The sequence below is a fragment of the Phytophthora sojae genome (assembly GCF_000149755.1).
Source record: "Phytophthora sojae unplaced genomic scaffold PHYSOscaffold_3, whole genome shotgun sequence".
In the NCBI taxonomy this organism is placed as follows: Eukaryota; Oomycota; class Peronosporomycetes; order Peronosporales; family Peronosporaceae; genus Phytophthora; species Phytophthora sojae.
Window position 1 is genome coordinate 2,351,123 of NW_009258117.1, and position 15,848 is coordinate 2,366,970.

At 56.6% G+C, this 15,848-nt stretch overlaps 9 protein-coding genes across 9 annotated transcripts; 6 read left to right on the forward strand and 3 right to left on the reverse strand.

Moving 5' to 3' along the window:
- Positions 1-376: 376 nt before the first annotated feature.
- PHYSODRAFT_328124 (hypothetical protein) lies at positions 377-754 on the reverse strand (the record flags this gene model as incomplete). The annotated part of the gene is made up of 1 exon (XM_009524369.1): positions 377-754. One exon carries the CDS (start codon positions 752-754, stop codon positions 377-379), a length of 378 nt encoding a protein of 125 aa, XP_009522664.1.
- Positions 755-1,736: 982 nt separating this feature from the next.
- On the forward strand, positions 1,737-2,630 carry PHYSODRAFT_264527 (hypothetical protein; the record flags this gene model as incomplete). Its single annotated transcript, XM_009524370.1, has 1 exon — positions 1,737-2,630. The coding sequence occupies one exon, from the start codon at positions 1,737-1,739 to the stop codon at positions 2,628-2,630; it is 894 nt and encodes a 297-aa protein (XP_009522665.1).
- An 804-nt stretch (positions 2,631-3,434) lies between these two features.
- PHYSODRAFT_328126 (hypothetical protein) lies at positions 3,435-3,812 on the reverse strand (the record flags this gene model as incomplete). Its single annotated transcript, XM_009524371.1, has 1 exon — positions 3,435-3,812. One exon carries the CDS (start codon positions 3,810-3,812, stop codon positions 3,435-3,437), a length of 378 nt encoding a protein of 125 aa, XP_009522666.1.
- Positions 3,813-4,782: 970 nt separating this feature from the next.
- PHYSODRAFT_328127 (hypothetical protein) lies at positions 4,783-5,655 on the forward strand (the record flags this gene model as incomplete). The annotated part of the gene is made up of 1 exon (XM_009524372.1): positions 4,783-5,655. One exon carries the CDS (start codon positions 4,783-4,785, stop codon positions 5,653-5,655), a length of 873 nt encoding a protein of 290 aa, XP_009522667.1.
- Positions 5,656-6,745: 1,090 nt separating this feature from the next.
- Positions 6,746-7,354, forward strand: PHYSODRAFT_285352 (hypothetical protein; the record flags this gene model as incomplete). The annotated part of the gene is made up of 2 exons (XM_009524373.1): positions 6,746-6,965; positions 7,033-7,354. Coding segments are annotated over exons 1-2 (455 nt in total), but the record flags the coding sequence as incomplete, so codon positions are not given.
- Positions 7,355-7,749: 395 nt separating this feature from the next.
- On the forward strand, positions 7,750-8,154 carry PHYSODRAFT_488504 (hypothetical protein; the record flags this gene model as incomplete). The annotated part of the gene is made up of 1 exon (XM_009524374.1): positions 7,750-8,154. The coding sequence occupies one exon, from the start codon at positions 7,750-7,752 to the stop codon at positions 8,152-8,154; it is 405 nt and encodes a 134-aa protein (XP_009522669.1).
- A 708-nt stretch (positions 8,155-8,862) lies between these two features.
- On the forward strand, positions 8,863-9,126 carry PHYSODRAFT_434056 (hypothetical protein; the record flags this gene model as incomplete). Its single annotated transcript, XM_009524375.1, has 1 exon — positions 8,863-9,126. A coding segment is annotated over one exon (264 nt), but the record flags the coding sequence as incomplete, so codon positions are not given.
- A 1,741-nt stretch (positions 9,127-10,867) lies between these two features.
- Positions 10,868-11,470, forward strand: PHYSODRAFT_462389 (hypothetical protein; the record flags this gene model as incomplete). Its single annotated transcript, XM_009524376.1, has 2 exons — positions 10,868-10,955; positions 11,019-11,470. Coding segments are annotated over 2 exons (540 nt in total), but the record flags the coding sequence as incomplete, so codon positions are not given.
- Positions 11,471-11,796: 326 nt separating this feature from the next.
- Positions 11,797-14,939, reverse strand: PHYSODRAFT_493744 (hypothetical protein; the record flags this gene model as incomplete). The annotated part of the gene is made up of 5 exons (XM_009524377.1): positions 11,797-13,338; positions 13,509-13,880; positions 13,972-14,058; positions 14,284-14,503; positions 14,653-14,939. The coding sequence occupies 5 exons, from the start codon at positions 14,937-14,939 to the stop codon at positions 11,797-11,799; spliced, it is 2,508 nt and encodes an 835-aa protein (XP_009522672.1).
- Positions 14,940-15,848: the final 909 nt, after the last annotated feature.

A 15,848-nucleotide genomic window follows, 5' to 3' on the forward strand; every position in this document is an offset into this window, starting at 1 on the left:
GACGACTATGTATGAATACTATACTTCAAAACCGAATCACAAGCGTGCATCTTACAGTGGTGACTCCTTTGCTTCTTTTTTATTGTGTGTCGTGCAAAGTCTGCTGGGTCGGTAAAATCGACATGTACCGACTTCATGTCGGGCCGAGAGACTGCCCGTAGCACTTCGTAGCTGGAGCGTTTTCAGATACAACAAGAGTGAGGTTATGAGGAAGCTAGACGGGAGTAAGGTTACGAGGAAGCTAGACTTGTATTTCTTTCGTTGCTACGTAGACAGAGACTAAACTCGATAACATTGATACCGCTCACGGAAATACAAGCTTCGGTGAGTTGGGTTGGGTTGGGTTGGGTTGGGTAGATGTACGAAGCCTCCCCATTCATCCCTGCGAGCGGAGCTTGCGGTTGGCGTTCGCAGTCGCTGACGCACTTGCTGTGGCACCGCCGCCGTTCGTGCTCGGGTAGCTGTTGTAAGCCGCGGGGGCAGCAGGCGCGCCATAGCCGCCCACGCCCACGCCCACACCGGGGCCGTAGACACCAGGGCCGTAGACGCCGGGACCGTAGACTCCGGGGCCGTAGACGCCAGGGCCGTACACACCCAGGCCGCCCACTCCGATGCTTGCAACACCGGGGACGCCAACGCCGACAAACCCCGGGCCGCCGACCAGTGTCTGGGCCACGGCCTGCTCTGCGCGCGCTCCGCTGGACAGGGCCAAGGTGACGATGCACACGTCGACGAACTTGCTGCTGCTCAACATTGCTGGTGGTTTCTTGACTGTATCGGTCTCTGTCTGGTGTGTGGATCTGTACCAGGCAGGTACAACATGCTAGGGCCCCGCGCTACGAAGATCCGGATCCTGGATCTCCATACGATGTTGCTTGATTGGCAACGTCGTGCTTCATGAGTCAGGTGGCCGTCAATATGTCAACGCTCCACAGCAGACACTCTGCACGCCACAGCTGTGAGTCAGCAGCTTCTACACCTTCTTATGCAGCCAACCCACCAGGACCCTCCACGCCGATATGTACTGTACAGACGCTCCTGCTCGTTTTGTTGCCATCGCCCTGTGTGTGTGTGTGTGTGTGTGTGTGTGTGTGTGTGTGTGTGTGTGTGTGTGTGTGTGTGTGTGTGTGTGTGTGTGTGTGTGTGTGTGTGTGTGTGTGTGTGTGTGTGTGTGTGTGTGTGTGCCCGCGCGCGTGTGCCAAGCCAGCGAAACCAAACGCCATCGGCACACTCAAGATGAATCTGAGAGAAACTATGACAAAGGATGGGCATTCGGACGGACGCTCACCATTTTGTGTTGTACTGAACTTTGTATGCTCGATGTTGAAGTGGCTGTACGCAGCCGGGTCGTGGCGGAAACTGTGGCTGCGAATTAATCGCCTCCCAGATGATCGATCGACCGAAGCACACGAAAGCGCGAAACACGTGGTGCTGCCGTTGTGAACAAAACAGCGGTGGCTGCCGCGAGCTCTGTTTGCCCCGGCGAGATGGTCAACAAAAGTCCTGCGTGCCTGTATCAGATCGCGGCGTTTTACGCTACCGTAGTCAAGGCTAGACGGGCAGGCGCGGAGGGAGGGAGCAGCTCCGCGCTGTCTGCAGCAGTGCTCTGATAGCTCCGCTCATTCTCCAATTCACCCTCGAGCCGCAACCTCTCGAGGCGAATCAACCAGAGCCAGCGCTCTCCCTGTCGTCTCAGACCAGACCACGCTCAAGTCTACACCAAGCAGTCTCCAGTCATGTTGAGCAGCAGCAAGATCGTTGCCATGTGCGTCGCGGCCGCCGCCCTGTCGAACGGCGTGCGCGCGGAACAAGCGATGGCCCAGACGTTCGGCCACATTCACGGTGGCCACCTCCACGGCATCCATGGCGTCGGCGTGGGAGTTCCCGGTGTTGTGGGAGTCGGCGTGGGCCCAGGCTTGTATGGCCACGGCGTGGGTGTCGGCGTGGGTGTGCCGGGCGTGGCTGGTGTCGGTGTCGGTCTCCCTGGTGTCGGTGTGGGCGTGAACGGTGTCGGTGTGGGCGTGAACGGTGTCAGTGTGGGCGTCGGTGTGCCTGCGGTTGGCGTCGGTGGCCCTGTGGTCGGCGCCGGCGGCCCCGCGGTCGGATACAACGCGCCTGCGAATGCCGTCTCCAACGCGAATGCAGGTGCGCCTGCCAACGCCAACGCATACGCCGGTGCACCGGCCAGCGCTGTCTCGAACGCGAATGCCGGCGCTCCTGCCAACTCGGTCGCCAACGCGAATGCGAACGCAGGCGGCCCCGCCCCCGCCCCAGTCGCTAATGCTGGCGGCGCCAACGCCAACGCGAATGTCAATGCCGGCGCTGGTCCCGGTGGCAACAGTGGCCCGGCCCAGACGGTCACGACGACGAACGGCGACGGAACCGCCTCGGCAACGACCACGAAGACGACTGGCGGTGCGACTGCGACCGCCTCTGCGAACGCGAACGCTGGTCCGAGCGGTGGCCCGAGCGCCGGCCCAAGCAGTGGCCCAAGTGCGGGACCTAGCGGAGGCCCGAGTGCCGGCCCGAGCAGTGGACCAAGCGGTGGCCCCAGCAACGGACCGAACACCGCAACTGGTGGCGCCGGCGCAACGTCTCAGAAGGCGTACCGCAAGCTCCGCTCGGAGTAAGGAAAGAGTAGGTCCATCAGGAGTCGCTCCGTGTTCTGGTCGGTTTGGCAAGGGCAGCCTACGTTTGGTGTCATTAGGTAATTGTCGATGCGTTTGAGTATGGTACACTACGAATAAACCGCAAACGGTATTTTGTTTGTTCACCTTCGGTCACTACATCTCCATCTCGTTGAGCTCATGCCAAGTGGCCGCTCTACTATCACCGTGGACTGCGTCAGTCAACAAGATATGTTTTTGTTTCCGCGCTGAAGACCGACCATCCTGCGTTGCGACTTCCAAAAAGGCTACACGTTTCCGAACACTTTGCTTCGATGTGGACTGAAGCCGTCCATGCCACCGATCAGCGTGTGGTAAGTGCGCGCTCGTCTAGATCGGGCCGGGAAATCAACTACTAGGTACTTACTTGACGTACTAGGTACTAACTTGACGACGACTATGTATGAATACTATACTTCAAAACCGAATCACAAGCGTGCATCTTACAGTGGTGACTCCTTTGCTTCTTTTTTATTGTGTGTCGTGCAAAGTCTGCTGGGTCGGTAAAATCGACATGTACCGACTTCATGTCGGGCCGAGAGACTGCCTGTAGCACTTCGTAGCTGGAGCGTTTTCAGATACAACAAGAGTGAGGTTATGAGGAAGCTAGACGGGAGTAAGGTTACGAGGAAGCTAGACTTGTATTTCTTTCGTTGCTACGTAGACAGAGACTAAACTCGATAACATTGATACCGCTCACGGAAATACAAGCTTCGGTGAGTTGGGTTGGGTTGGGTTGGGTTGGGTAGATGTACGAAGCCTCCCCATTCATTCCTGCGAGCGGAGCTTGCGGTTGGCGTTCGCAGTCGCTGACGCACTTGCTGTGGCACCGCCGCCGTTCGTGCTCGGGTAGCTGTTGTAAGCCGCGGGGGCAGCAGGCGCGCCATAGCCGCCCACGCCCACGCCCACACCGGGGCCGTAGACACCAGGGCCGTAGACGCCGGGACCGTAGACTCCGGGGCCGTAGACGCCAGGGCCGTACACACCCAGGCCGCCCACTCCGACGCTTGCAACACCGGGGACGCCAACGCCGACAAACCCCGGGCCGCCGACCAGTGTCTGGGCCACGGCCTGCTCTGCGCGCGCTCCGCTGGACAGGGCTAAGGTGACGATGCACACGGCGACGAACTTGCTGCTGCTCAACATTGCTGGTGGTTTCTTGACTGTATCGGTCTCTGTCTGGTGTGTGGATCTGTACCAGGCAGGTACAACATGCTAGGGCCCCGCGCTACGAAGATCCGGATCCTGGATCTCCATACGATGTTGCTTGATTGGCAACGTCGTGCTTCATGAGTCAGGTGGCCGTCAATATGTCAACGCTCCACAGCAGACACTCTGCACGCCACAGCTGTGAGTCAGCAGCTTCTACACCTTCTTATGCAGCCAACCCACCAGGACCCTCCACGCCGATATGTACTGTACAGACGCTCCTGCTCGTTTTGTTGCCATCGCCCTGTGTGTGTGTGTGTGTGTGTGTGTGTGTGTGTGTGTGTGTGTGTGTGTGTGTGTGTGTGTGTGTGTGTGTGTGTGTGTGTGTGTGTGTGTGTGTGTGTGTGTGTGTGTGCCCGCGCGCGCGTGCCAAGCCAGCGAAACCAAACGCCATCGGCACACTCAAGATGAATCTGAGAGAAACTATGACAAAGGATGGGCATTCGGACGGACGCTCACCATTTTGTGTTGTACTGAACTTTGTATGCTCGATGTTGAAGTGGCTGTACGCAGCCGGGTCGTGGCGGAAACTGTGGCTGCGAATTAATCGCCTCCCAGATGATCGATCGACCGAAGCACACGAAAGCGCGAAACACGTGGTGCTGCCGTTGTGAACAAAACAGCGGTGGCTGCCGCGAGCTCTGTTTGCCCCGGCGAGATGGTCAACAAAAGTCCTGCGTGCCTGTATCAGATCGCGGCGTTTTACGCTACCGTAGTCAAGGCTAGACGGGCAGGCGCGGAGGGAGGGAGCAGCTCCGCGCTGTCTGCAGCAGTGCTCTGATAGCTCCGCTCATTCTCCAATTCACCCTCGAGCCGCAACCTCTCGAGGCGAATCAACCAGAGCCAGCGCTCTCCCTGTCGTCTCAGACCAGACCACGCTCAAGTCTACACCAAGCAGTCTCCAGTCATGTTGAGCAGCAGCAAGATCGTTGCCATGTGCTTCGCGGCCGCCGCCCTGTCGAACGGCGTGCGCGCGGAACAAGCGATGGCCCAGACGTTCGGCCACATTCACGGTGGCCACCTCCACGGCATCCATGGCGTCGGCGTGGGAGTTCCCGGTGTTGTGGGAGTCGGCGTGGGCCCAGGCTTGTATGGCCACGGCGTGGGTGTCGGCGTGGGTGTGCCGGGCGTGGCTGGTGTCGGTGTCGGTCTCCCTGGTGTCGGTGTGGGCGTGAACGGTGTCGGTGTGGGCGTCGGTGTGCCTGCGGTTGGCGTCGGTGGCCCTGTGGTCGGCGCCGGCGGCCCCGCGGTCGGATACAACGCGCCTGCGAATGCCGTCTCCAACGCGAATGCAGGTGCGCCTGCCAACGCCAACGCATACGCCGGTGCACCGGCCAGCGCTGTCTCGAACGCGAATGCCGGCGCTCCTGCCAACTCGGTCGCCAACGCGAATGCGAACGCAGGCGGCCCCGCCCCCGCCCCAGTCGCTAATGCTGGCGGCGCCAACGCCAACGCGAATGTCAATGCCGGCGCTGGTCCCGGTGGCAACAGTGGCCCGGCCCAGACGGTCACGACGACGAACGGCGACGGAACCGCCTCGGCAACGACCACGAAGACGACTGGCGGTGCGACTGCGACCGCCTCTGCGAACGCGAACGCTGGTCCGAGCGGTGGCCCGAGCGCCGGCCCAAGCAGTGGCCCAAGTGCGGGACCTAGCGGAGGCCCGAGTGCCGGCCCGAGCAGTGGACCAAGCGGTGGCCCCAGCAACGGACCGAACACCGCAACTGGTGGCGCCGGTGCAACGTCTCAGAAGGCGTACCGCAAGCTCCGCTCGGAGTAAGGAAAGAGTAGGTCCATCAGGAGTCGCTCCGTGTTCTGGTCGGTTTGGCAAGGGCAGCCTACGTTTGGTGTCATTAGGTAATTGTCGATGCGTTTGAGTATGGTACACTACGAATAAACCGCAAACGGTATTTTGTTTGTTCACCTTCGGTCACTACATCTCCATCTCGTTGAGCTCATGCCAAGTGGCCGCTCTACTATCACCGTGGACTGCGTCAGTCAACAAGATATGTTTTTGTTTCCGCGCTGACGATTGTAATATTGCCGAGATTGTCAATCACAATAATTGATTGCTCCGTGATCTCAATCGGCAATCCCGTTCCCATATTGTTCCTATACTGATTTTGAGCCTTTGCCAGCGATCCGGTAGATAAATATGCAACGTCAAGCCAATGGAACCGATCCTAGCTCCTAAAAAGCCATTATGTGTCTTCTCCTGCTTCGAAATGCGGATATGAGGGGTCATTGGATGCCTGGATGGGGTGCACGCTCAACATGATGAATATAAGACCCAACATTGCATTTGGCCAAGGTTTTTGAAGCTCAACACAAATGTAATCGCACAAGCAAAGGTCTTAGAGCGATAGCGCCGCCAAACCAGTAAAAATATGAACGTAGCAGAGGAAATACAAGCGAGAACTTAGATTGCAATCTTTTTGTTTGTGAGATTGTTGAGATTGCAATAATTGATTGTTCCAGATCTGAGCCGTCAATCAATATACAATCTCCAATTATAGTATCGCCAGTATAGACAAATTAAAGCCCCCGTAACCTGGACATCTTACGTTTTCAATCAACAAATTTTGATCTTCCAATTTCCAGCCAGCAATGGCTGTAGCCTCCGTCAAGAGATTTGAACACGAATGCGTATCGCGTGCTCGTTACACCTATTTACCCACTCTGATTGGTTTAAAATGCGTCTGTCATTGGCCTCCTCCTTCACTGGCCCTCACAATTTGACTCCCTCAACCCACAACAAGCAGCTGACGATGACAAGCAACCTGTGCCTCCCTGCTACTGCTGGACCTGTATTACAGACTCCGTCCCGTGGTCGCCTCGATGGAGACCAAGTTCGAAGTGCCTGCACTGCCTTTTGAGCAGCACATGAAGACGCGACAGGCGCTGAACCATCTCCCGGATCTACTGCTGGACGGATTTGCTAAGCTACTGGACGAGAAATGCGTGAGTCAGCAAAGTGTAACGCGAGAAAACCTCAGCTCGACGATCCGTGTACTGCTAGAGGACGCTGGACTATGGCAGGCGCAGCAGCGCATTCAGCAAGAGGTAGCCCAATCAAGTTCAACCAGCATCGTTTATCACTGGCAATCAGATGGGCGCTTTCATCGGATGCCGCAGGATTTTGCTTTTCCACAGCTAGATGCGCTAAGTGTGTGGCGTATTTGGTGGCTTGGCCACCCTGCTGCCGGATACCCGCCTTTTCGGGCGCTGCAGCCATCTGACTTCACGAAGACCAACCGCAAGATGTTTTCGGAATGGACGGTGCTGGTCCGACATATCGTCGCTGGTGTGGAGGCAAGTACAGGGGCGAGAATGCAGCGACCAACTTCACAACGTGTAGCCGACGATCTCTACCAACTCGGCATAGCTCATGTGCCGATGAAGCCGCCTACACATGCGGCGAAGCAACGGCCCGAGCGAGCAGTAACCACACTGCGACGAATCCGGCAGGCAATCCACGAGTCGAATCCGGAGGCGAGGCGTGTGCTGTTTCGTCACAGGAAGCGCACTAGAAGCACCAAATAGAGGTTAACAGCATTAACAAGGCGTTAGTCGTGATGACGCAGCACATTAGCTCGTTCGATAGATGCTTGTTCGTCTTACCTCGCCACCGTTCCCGTCGAAGATGCACGACAATGCCGCAGAGTGAGTACTGCCCTTCAGTGATGAGAATATTAGCCAATCAGACGACGTTCGTTATGCGTGTCACGACCCGGTTACGGGATCTCGACACAAGTCGTCAATCTATATTTCCACAGCCCTGTCGAGTGGGCCTGCTTCAAGTCTTTAGCGCGTGTCTTCGCTCGGACACAATGGGACCAACATGCTGCTGTAGAGGGACTAAACAACGCGGTTTATGACGCTAAACGACATTATCCAGTGGCTGTGCACGCTTGGAGAGGAGGTGGCCCAGATTCCGACACGAGATCTCATAAATAAGGAAACGAACTCCTATGGGGCATTGCCCATGGGCACGGCAGCCTGGAGAGGGCACTTGCGGGTGATGCAGTGGCTATACGAGAATGGGGCCGTGGTGAACGCGAGGGACAGATACAACCGAACAGCGTTGCACTGGGCGTCGTGCAGGGCTGACCTCCACGTTATGGAGTGGTTAGTGAGCAAGGGGTCCTTTGACGTTAACGGAACAGGTTCTGAAGGTCGGACGGCGCTTCATGAGGCGGCTGAGGTAGGGCGCGTCCACGTGGTGCGGTGGCTGCTTGATAGAGGTGCCGAAATCGACAAGCAGGACGATGAAGGCTGAAGTGCGCTGGCTGTGGGGGCCAAAGCCGGAAAGCTTCAAGTGGTCGAGTGTCTTGCAGAGTTGGGAGCCGCTCTGGACAGCCAAGCACGCGACGGGCGGACAACTTTGCACTTGGCTGCACAAGAAGGGAACCCCGGTGTGGTGCAGTGGCTACTAACGCGCGGTGTTCAAATTGACAGGAAAGATTAAGACGGCAGGACGGCGCTACATCTAGCGGCTTGCTGCGCCGACTTGGACACGGTAGAGTGCCTCATCGACGCTGGCGCTCATGTGCATGAGAGGGATCTCAATGGCCAAACGGTGTTGCACCAAGCAGCCGGCTCACCGACTGAAAATGTAGACTTAGTCAAGACTCTTGTAAATTGCGGACTTCAGCCTTTCGATGGCGACAAGTGGGGACAATCTGCGCTCTTCTACACTACTGTGAGGAACTACTTTGACATTGCGCTGTTCTTCTTGAAAGACGGCGGTGCCAAGGAGAAACCTCCGCTGTCGGCCGACTTGTGTTCTCTCCTTTTGGCGGCCGTGAAATCCAACCAACTCGACGTAATCCAGTATTTACTCGAGGTCCATGAAATGGACGTTTGCCAAGCTAACCCACAAGGGAGAACTGCTCTTCTCGAAGCCGCAGCAGGCGGTGCCACCGCCGCTGTACGCTTACTGCTGGGTCTTGGTGCGCAATGCAGCCAGCCCGACACTTTTGGGACAACTCCTGTCATGGAGGCTTGCGCGCATGGTCACGTGGATGTAGTTCGTTGTCTGCTTGATGCCGGTGGAAGCACGAGCGACGTCGACTTTGCTGGTCGAACCGCTCTGATGCGGGCTGCTGATGGTGGTCATGAAGGCATTGTGGCTATTCTTCTTGAGAAAGGTGGTGACGTTGATATTGATTTTCCCGATAAGCGTCGGTGGACAGCTTTGCATTGCTCTGTCGCGGCGGATCGCCTCGGTGTTATAAAACTACTGTGCAAACGAAGCGCTAACGTCGACGCTGTTACAATATCCGGTAAGACTGCGCTGGACCTGGCGACGGAGCGCGAACATGACTCTCCAGGCGTGTGCGGATATTTGACAAGCTAAACTGCACGAGAAATTGCACCTGAACAAAATTCCAAGGTCAATATGGCCAAGTACTCCGAGTATCTCCTTGATCCCGTCGACGACACTTTTACTCGAACCCTGCTGAAGGAAACGTTCGGGGTTCGCCGGTCACAGTAAAAATAATGCTGGTATAAAGACAACTTTGAAGAGATGGATCGATAGGCTAAGGTGAACCACCCCCATGTGGTGAAGCATTACGGGTTCTGTGACACCGATACCTCCTTTTTCGTCTACGAGCGTGCTAGTCAAGGTTCCATTCTGGAGTATTGTGGCAAGATGGGAACGAGCACTACCCCGACAACTATATGGGACAAATTGTACGAAGCCGCCTTGGGGCTCCAGTATCTACTCGATCGAAACATTATCCACGGCTATATCTATCACGGAAGCATCGCAATTGCTGTCAATGGAGTCGCCAAGTTGCAGGACTTTGGAGGTATAAAACGTAATCCCGCGGTGACAGCGCCTGAAGTAAGTTTTGGGTGCTCGACATCGTTCGAATCAGATATCTTTTCGTTTGGCATTACGATTATTCAAGCAGTCAAACAACAGCAGGATGTGTGGGGCTTATTCGAAGACGCTATCCGTGAATCAATTCTCGTGGGAAAGCTCCCGCTACACCTGAAGCAATGTCTGACGCCCAATTCAAATTAATTAAGCGCATGTGCCGCTTTGACCCTCGACACAGGTTGTCATGCTCGGATGTAGTGCGCGAGCTCGAGGCGTTTACAGTCAGAGTCAGACGAGTTCTCAGTTTCATCCTGGGCATCCATCGGCGGCATTCGTGTCGATGAGAAGTCCAATTCGACAATTTCAACGATTCTCGAAGAAATTGCGAGTCTGTGCCCACTCACAAGTACAACGGATAATATGAATCGAGATGCGTTCTCCCGGTTAATCGACGTGTTCAAGCAGCTACAGATTCGATCCGATGCGCCAACACCAACACTCTTTGGGCGATGCTGCAGCATTGTACCCGTTTGCATAGCCATCTGAAGAGCGCCAACGCGATCGGGCGAATCCCAGCTGCGCGCTTGCCGCGAGCCGCGAAGTGGCTGACAATACGTTCTCAATTCACCAAGAGCTGGACGTGTTTATGGATATGATGAGGATGTCTCGGTCCGCAGATATTCACATTTGGCACGATCGATGGGAAGTAAGTCGCAAACGCCAGCGGCGAGAAATGTTGAGAAAACTGGAGGATTTACCTGCTCTTTTGAGCGATGGAGCGGACGAACAAGAGCGAGAAGATGCTCTGACGTACTTGCTCTTTGAGCTTAGCAAGCACCCGAAAACTTACGCGACGAGTGCAGTTTCACACTTCTTGCACGCTAAATCCGTGGAGCGCCACGCGCGAATCCGAACTGGTTCATTCCGGCCTATGATGTCGAGTTTGACAGGTTTGACGAGTTCATTTGGCTCCGTGCACCACGGAAAGTCGAAGAGATCTGAAGTGGTGGTAAAGAAGCTGAAGTTGTCGGTGGGATTTTCTTCAGCTTCTCACTGTGATATCCTCTCGTTGGACAGTCTTCTTTCACTTGAACACAGTGGGTCTCAAGGTGCAATTTCTGATAAGGACCTTCTGGCGGCATTTTTGAATGAGGTGGAGAATTGGCACGGACTGTATCACCCCAACGTCGTCCAGCCCTATGGCGCGCGCCATATCGGGCCACCATTCTTCGCCTGCGAGTACGCGGGCGGTGGTCAACTGGATCGTTATTTGAAGCAGCATCCTGACGAAGTTTGGGACAAGTTGTACGAAGCTGCACTGGGTTTACGCTATCTCCACGCCAAGCGCATAATTCACAGAGATCTCATGTGCAACAACAGCCTCGTTGGAAGTGACGGCCAAGCCAAGTTGACGGACTTTGGGCTGAGCACATTGGGGGTATTGGTATCCGCCGACGAAAATCACGGGGAAGACGCTGAAATATTGTTGAAAAACGGCGAGCAAGTCAAGATTGGAGCTGTTCGATGGAAGGCGCCCGAAGCGCTACTTGGAGAAAAGGCGACGTATTCATCCGACGTTTATTCGTTTGGCATGTGCATCCTGGAAGCGGTTAGCGGGAAATACCCGTGGGGTATGGCCTTGCTAGATGTTGTTGTTAAATATCAAGTTGTGACGGCGCAGCGTATTCCCCAGCGCCCTGGTCACTGCTCCGTGGAAGCCTATGAGCTGGTGAAACGCATGTGCCAATTCGAAGCCCACAAGCGGATTGGGATGCACGAAGTCGTCAATGTACTTGGCGGGCTGCGCTCGAAATCTACCATTACCTTGCCTTAAAGATGCCTACAGATTGATGAAAAAAATAGAACTTGTGAAAGAACTGGAATATCACCACAGCATATCATCTCAAGTCGAAGGCTGTTAGTCATTTACGTCTATTACCGCTCGTCACCGCCCTTATACAATCTATTTCACCGTGTTCGGCCAGTCTAATACCCCTCTGCCTGCCGTGGATCCTCGTCGAAAAATATACCAGTCAAAACTAATGAACTTTGGATCACGTCCGCACACTGTGTGTACAAGTCGGGTCAGCTCTAGGACGACGGCGCGTCGCGGGTCTCGGCTTTCAGCTGGGACAGCTCGTCTTCTCGAGCCGACACTGTCTGACGCAGTCGGCGGTTCTCGAGCTCTAGTTCGCGGATCTTGCTCATGCGCGTCTCTTGCTCGGCTTGGGCGATCTCGAGGCCGCGCACGAACTCGCGCAGCAGCTCCTTCTGCTTGAACAACTCGCTCTGGTCCGTGTGCTGCCACCTGCCAGCGCGCTGGTCCATCTTGGCCAACTCGTCCAGATACTTCGTCTTGAGCATCGACGTGAGGGACGGCCGAGTGCTGGTCTGAGGCATCGGGCTCGGGGCGATCGGTGCTTCTTCAAAAACGGCTTCGGGGTGAGTCGGAGTGTCATGCAGCGCGTCCTCCTCGTGCTCCGGTTCGTCCTCTTCGTCACCGTCGTACTCCTCCTTGGTCTCCGCGAGGTCTTCGTCGTTGTCGGTCAGGTGTCGAGACGACGACGTCGACAGCGGCAACGTCTTGGTGCTCGCACTCCCGCCACTGCCGATCAAAGTCTTGTTCGAAGTGTTGGCCGAATCTCCAGAGTGAACAAGGCGTGGTCGCGCGTGGTCGTCGTCCTTGCCCTCCTCCTCCTCTTCAGGCTCTGGCTGAGAAATACTCACAGTGCTGGAGCTGTGGACTGGTTCTTGGCGGAGCAGCGGCCGCGTGGCTGCCCTGGACTGCGTTTGAGGAATCTCTCGCTCCACTTCAGCCTGCTGTCGTGCGGCAAGCTGTCTCGGGGTCGGCTTTCGCTGCACTTGAGGATCACTCCGTCGTGTTGTCTGAAATGGCGGTGGTGCTTGGGACGCTTCCCATGGTTGAGGCGGGGTGGCCATGGCAGGAAACGTATCCTCATCTATCGACGCCAGCTCCTCGTCATCGGGTCGCTCCTGTGCCTGCGAGGAGTTCAGAATCACCCTGTTGATGTTGTTGATGGCGAACTTGAGCTCCATCTGCCGCTCGTCTAGTGGTGATGGTGTCGAGCTGCTCGTCTGTGCTGGCCCTCTCGGTCTCCGCCGTATCTGCAGATGCTCAAGCTGCTCCTCTAACTCTCGGATACGCGCTCGGTACTTCCGCAGCAGAGCTGACTCTCCTAAACCTTCGTTCACAGCCACCCGGTTGCGTACCCTTCGAGCACGACTCGCAAACTTCAACGTGTTGTGCGTCTCCGCCAAGCACTCGACTGACGGGGAAGCGGTGCAAACGATCGCGATCTGAGCCTGGCCTCCCAGCGACGGCTGCAAAATCCGGGTGAGTTTGGAGTTGCGGTACGGCAAGTGTGGTGTACTCGGGGCTCTGACACCGCTGGGGGTTTTCCTGTGCCGGTCACGACTGAGCTTCCAGATGATGTGGCCTAGTGTGAGCAAGCTGCGGTTGATGAACTTGCCTTCCTCCAACGCCTGCCCTGTAGTGTTCGCTAGTCGAACGCTCTCGGAGCCGGCGAGATCGATAATATTCAGCGTGGCGGAGCGCACTGGCGCTACTTCCCCTTGGTCTCTATTATTCCGTTTCGCTTGGCTTTCAATGACCTGCATACGAGCACGAGCCAGCACAAACAAAACGTGAGTAAGTGAGTCGGTTCAAAGCTCTGTCCTACTGTGTAGCAGCGTCGAGAAGACCAAGACGCCCGGTCTGACGCGGCTGTCCACTTTGCAGGGACTTTGACAAGCAAGACGCAACAAAATAGAGATCGGTTTACCATTCGGAACACGACGTGAGACCTGGAGGATTGGTCGTTCGAGTCGGTCATGGCCATGTGACGGTGCAGGTTGCCCACCTCCACGAGCGAAAGCACGTGCTCCGTGGACAGCACGATCTCCTCGCGCAACCCCTTGATCACCACGTCTTTCGTGACAAACCCGTCGCGCGCGTTCGCTGCTGCGGCTCGGTTGTGCACGTCGTAGATCTTGATATCCGATTTCGCCCCGGCCGCCAGCAAATCGTGGATCCGCTCGTTGTAAATCTCCAGGTACGAAAAGCGCAGCAAGAACTCCATGCTCGGGTGCCGCGCGATGTGGTCAAAGATATCCTGCACGCCTAACTGGATGATGCCGGGGTCGCCTCGACCGCCCTGCACAAAGGCAAGTATTCAGCACAAAGAGTCGGTTCAGAAGGTCGACTAAAGTGACCTCCAGTCCAAAGTGTCGAGTCAACCAACCTACCTGCATGGTGTACGTCTTGCCCGTGCCCGTTTGTCCATAGAGGAACACGGACGAGTGGTAGCCCTCCATCGCCGCCATAATAGCATCCTACAGTAGAGCAGTGAACACCACAGCACATAAAGGTTAGAATTGTAGCTCTTGGTTCGGTCCAGTCTCAAATCCCGTCGCTGCTTTGTGTAAATGTAGAGTTGGGGTGGGACGCCCCCATCCTTGTACGAACGAGAGCAGCCAAGTGAACCAGCTTCGCTCCGTGTGAAGCCATCTCGATCCTGGCAATAATGGCTCCAGTTGCTTGCGATGTATCAGACCCACCTTGACAGTGTCTTGGTAAACCGTTTGGGTTTGAGTCGCCGGGGGGTACAAGTAGTCGAAACTGTAGGACGACGGCAGCGTCGACGCCGAGTCTCGCAGCGCCGAGGAGCTGGAGGAGGCCGTGGAGCCGCCGCTGCGCTTCTTCTCCTCGCCGTCGCTCGTGGCCACCCGCGACGGGATCTGCGCCGGAAAAATCTGCTGATAAATAGTGTTTTCATGCCTGGCAAGTACGGTAGTCGCGGATCCCGGAAATCGAAACGTCCAAAGTCAAATTTTGGGTTAGCGGATCCCGAAAAACCAAAAGCAGTCGACAGCCCAAAAAGTCCGGCGTGGCGGGGGGCCTCGTCACTGTGTACAGTATGCACGCACCAGGTCCAGGCCGCTTTGCCGCCGGCCTTGAGCTTCTCGGTGCGCGTGAACGGGCGCAGGCGGACGCACACCTTGATGCGTTTGTCGCGCGCGGGGGCCGCCGAGGAGCCTGACGGGGCCATGGCGCTGCCGACGCCGAGAACCGCAGGGGGGGGGCGCGAATCCGAGACTAAGGCGGGGATTGTTCCGGGCTGCTCGGCGCTGCTACAGACGGCGCAGAGAGCGCGCGCCGCGGCAATGAGGGAGCCCGGCGACGGTACCGTCGTCCCATCCACGTTGTGACCCATCGTGGTGTGCTCCACACAAGGCGCCGAATGGGCAAACGAGGCGCACGCGCGCGCGCGGTGACTCAAGTGGACGCTGCTTGTTGTTGTTGCTGCTGCTGCAGCTGTGGCGGAGCGTTACCCGTTCTGGTGGTGATAATAGGGTGCTGGTTGCAGCAATTGCAGAGTTTTTATTGTGCTGTGAAGAGGAGGAAGGTCTCGGAGCTGGAACGTTGCAAGTTCTGGCGAACTGCGACGCTCGTTGCGGCGTTGAGACGCGGCTGGTTACACCGGTTACGCCGGTGCTGCCAATTGCCAAGCATGACGTGGCGAGCGCCGCACGACTCAGCGCGCGTGTGTTCGCTGGTGTCAATGGGTTCCTCTCTTCCAGCGAACCATCGACGGCAATGAAAACTGCAGCAACCAAAAACTTTTGCATGTTACTGCTAGGTTAGTTCGCTGACTCGGCGCTGCCAACTAGCGCGCGGAATTTTAGGGCGAGCCGGAGTGCTGCGCCGTGCTTGGGAAGCCCTCGCGTCTTCCGGTCGGCCGAGGCGAACGTCCGCAGAACTGCGAGTTGCCGCGGTTGTCCGCCTGCGCCAGTCGTTCGCAGGCCCGATCAGACAGGCTGCCGTCAAAAAGTGGCACTCGGGCGGTACAACGTCGGGCAGGGCCAATTGACGCACGAAGCCCCACCGAGGCCCGAGCCAAGCGCTGGGGCCTGCGAGCGGTAGCTCGGGCGCTGAACGGCGGCCTCGCCGGCTTTGTGGTTGGGGGATCTTTGACGACGTGGCGGGCGTTCTTCCAGCAGCAGCTGGGAAAAACGGCTTCAAGTAACCGTTACAATTTCATGACAACTACGGTACGACCACTCACAATCGAACGACAATCTGTATCCATCGTGTGGTGCACACCACTTTATTTAATTCGTGT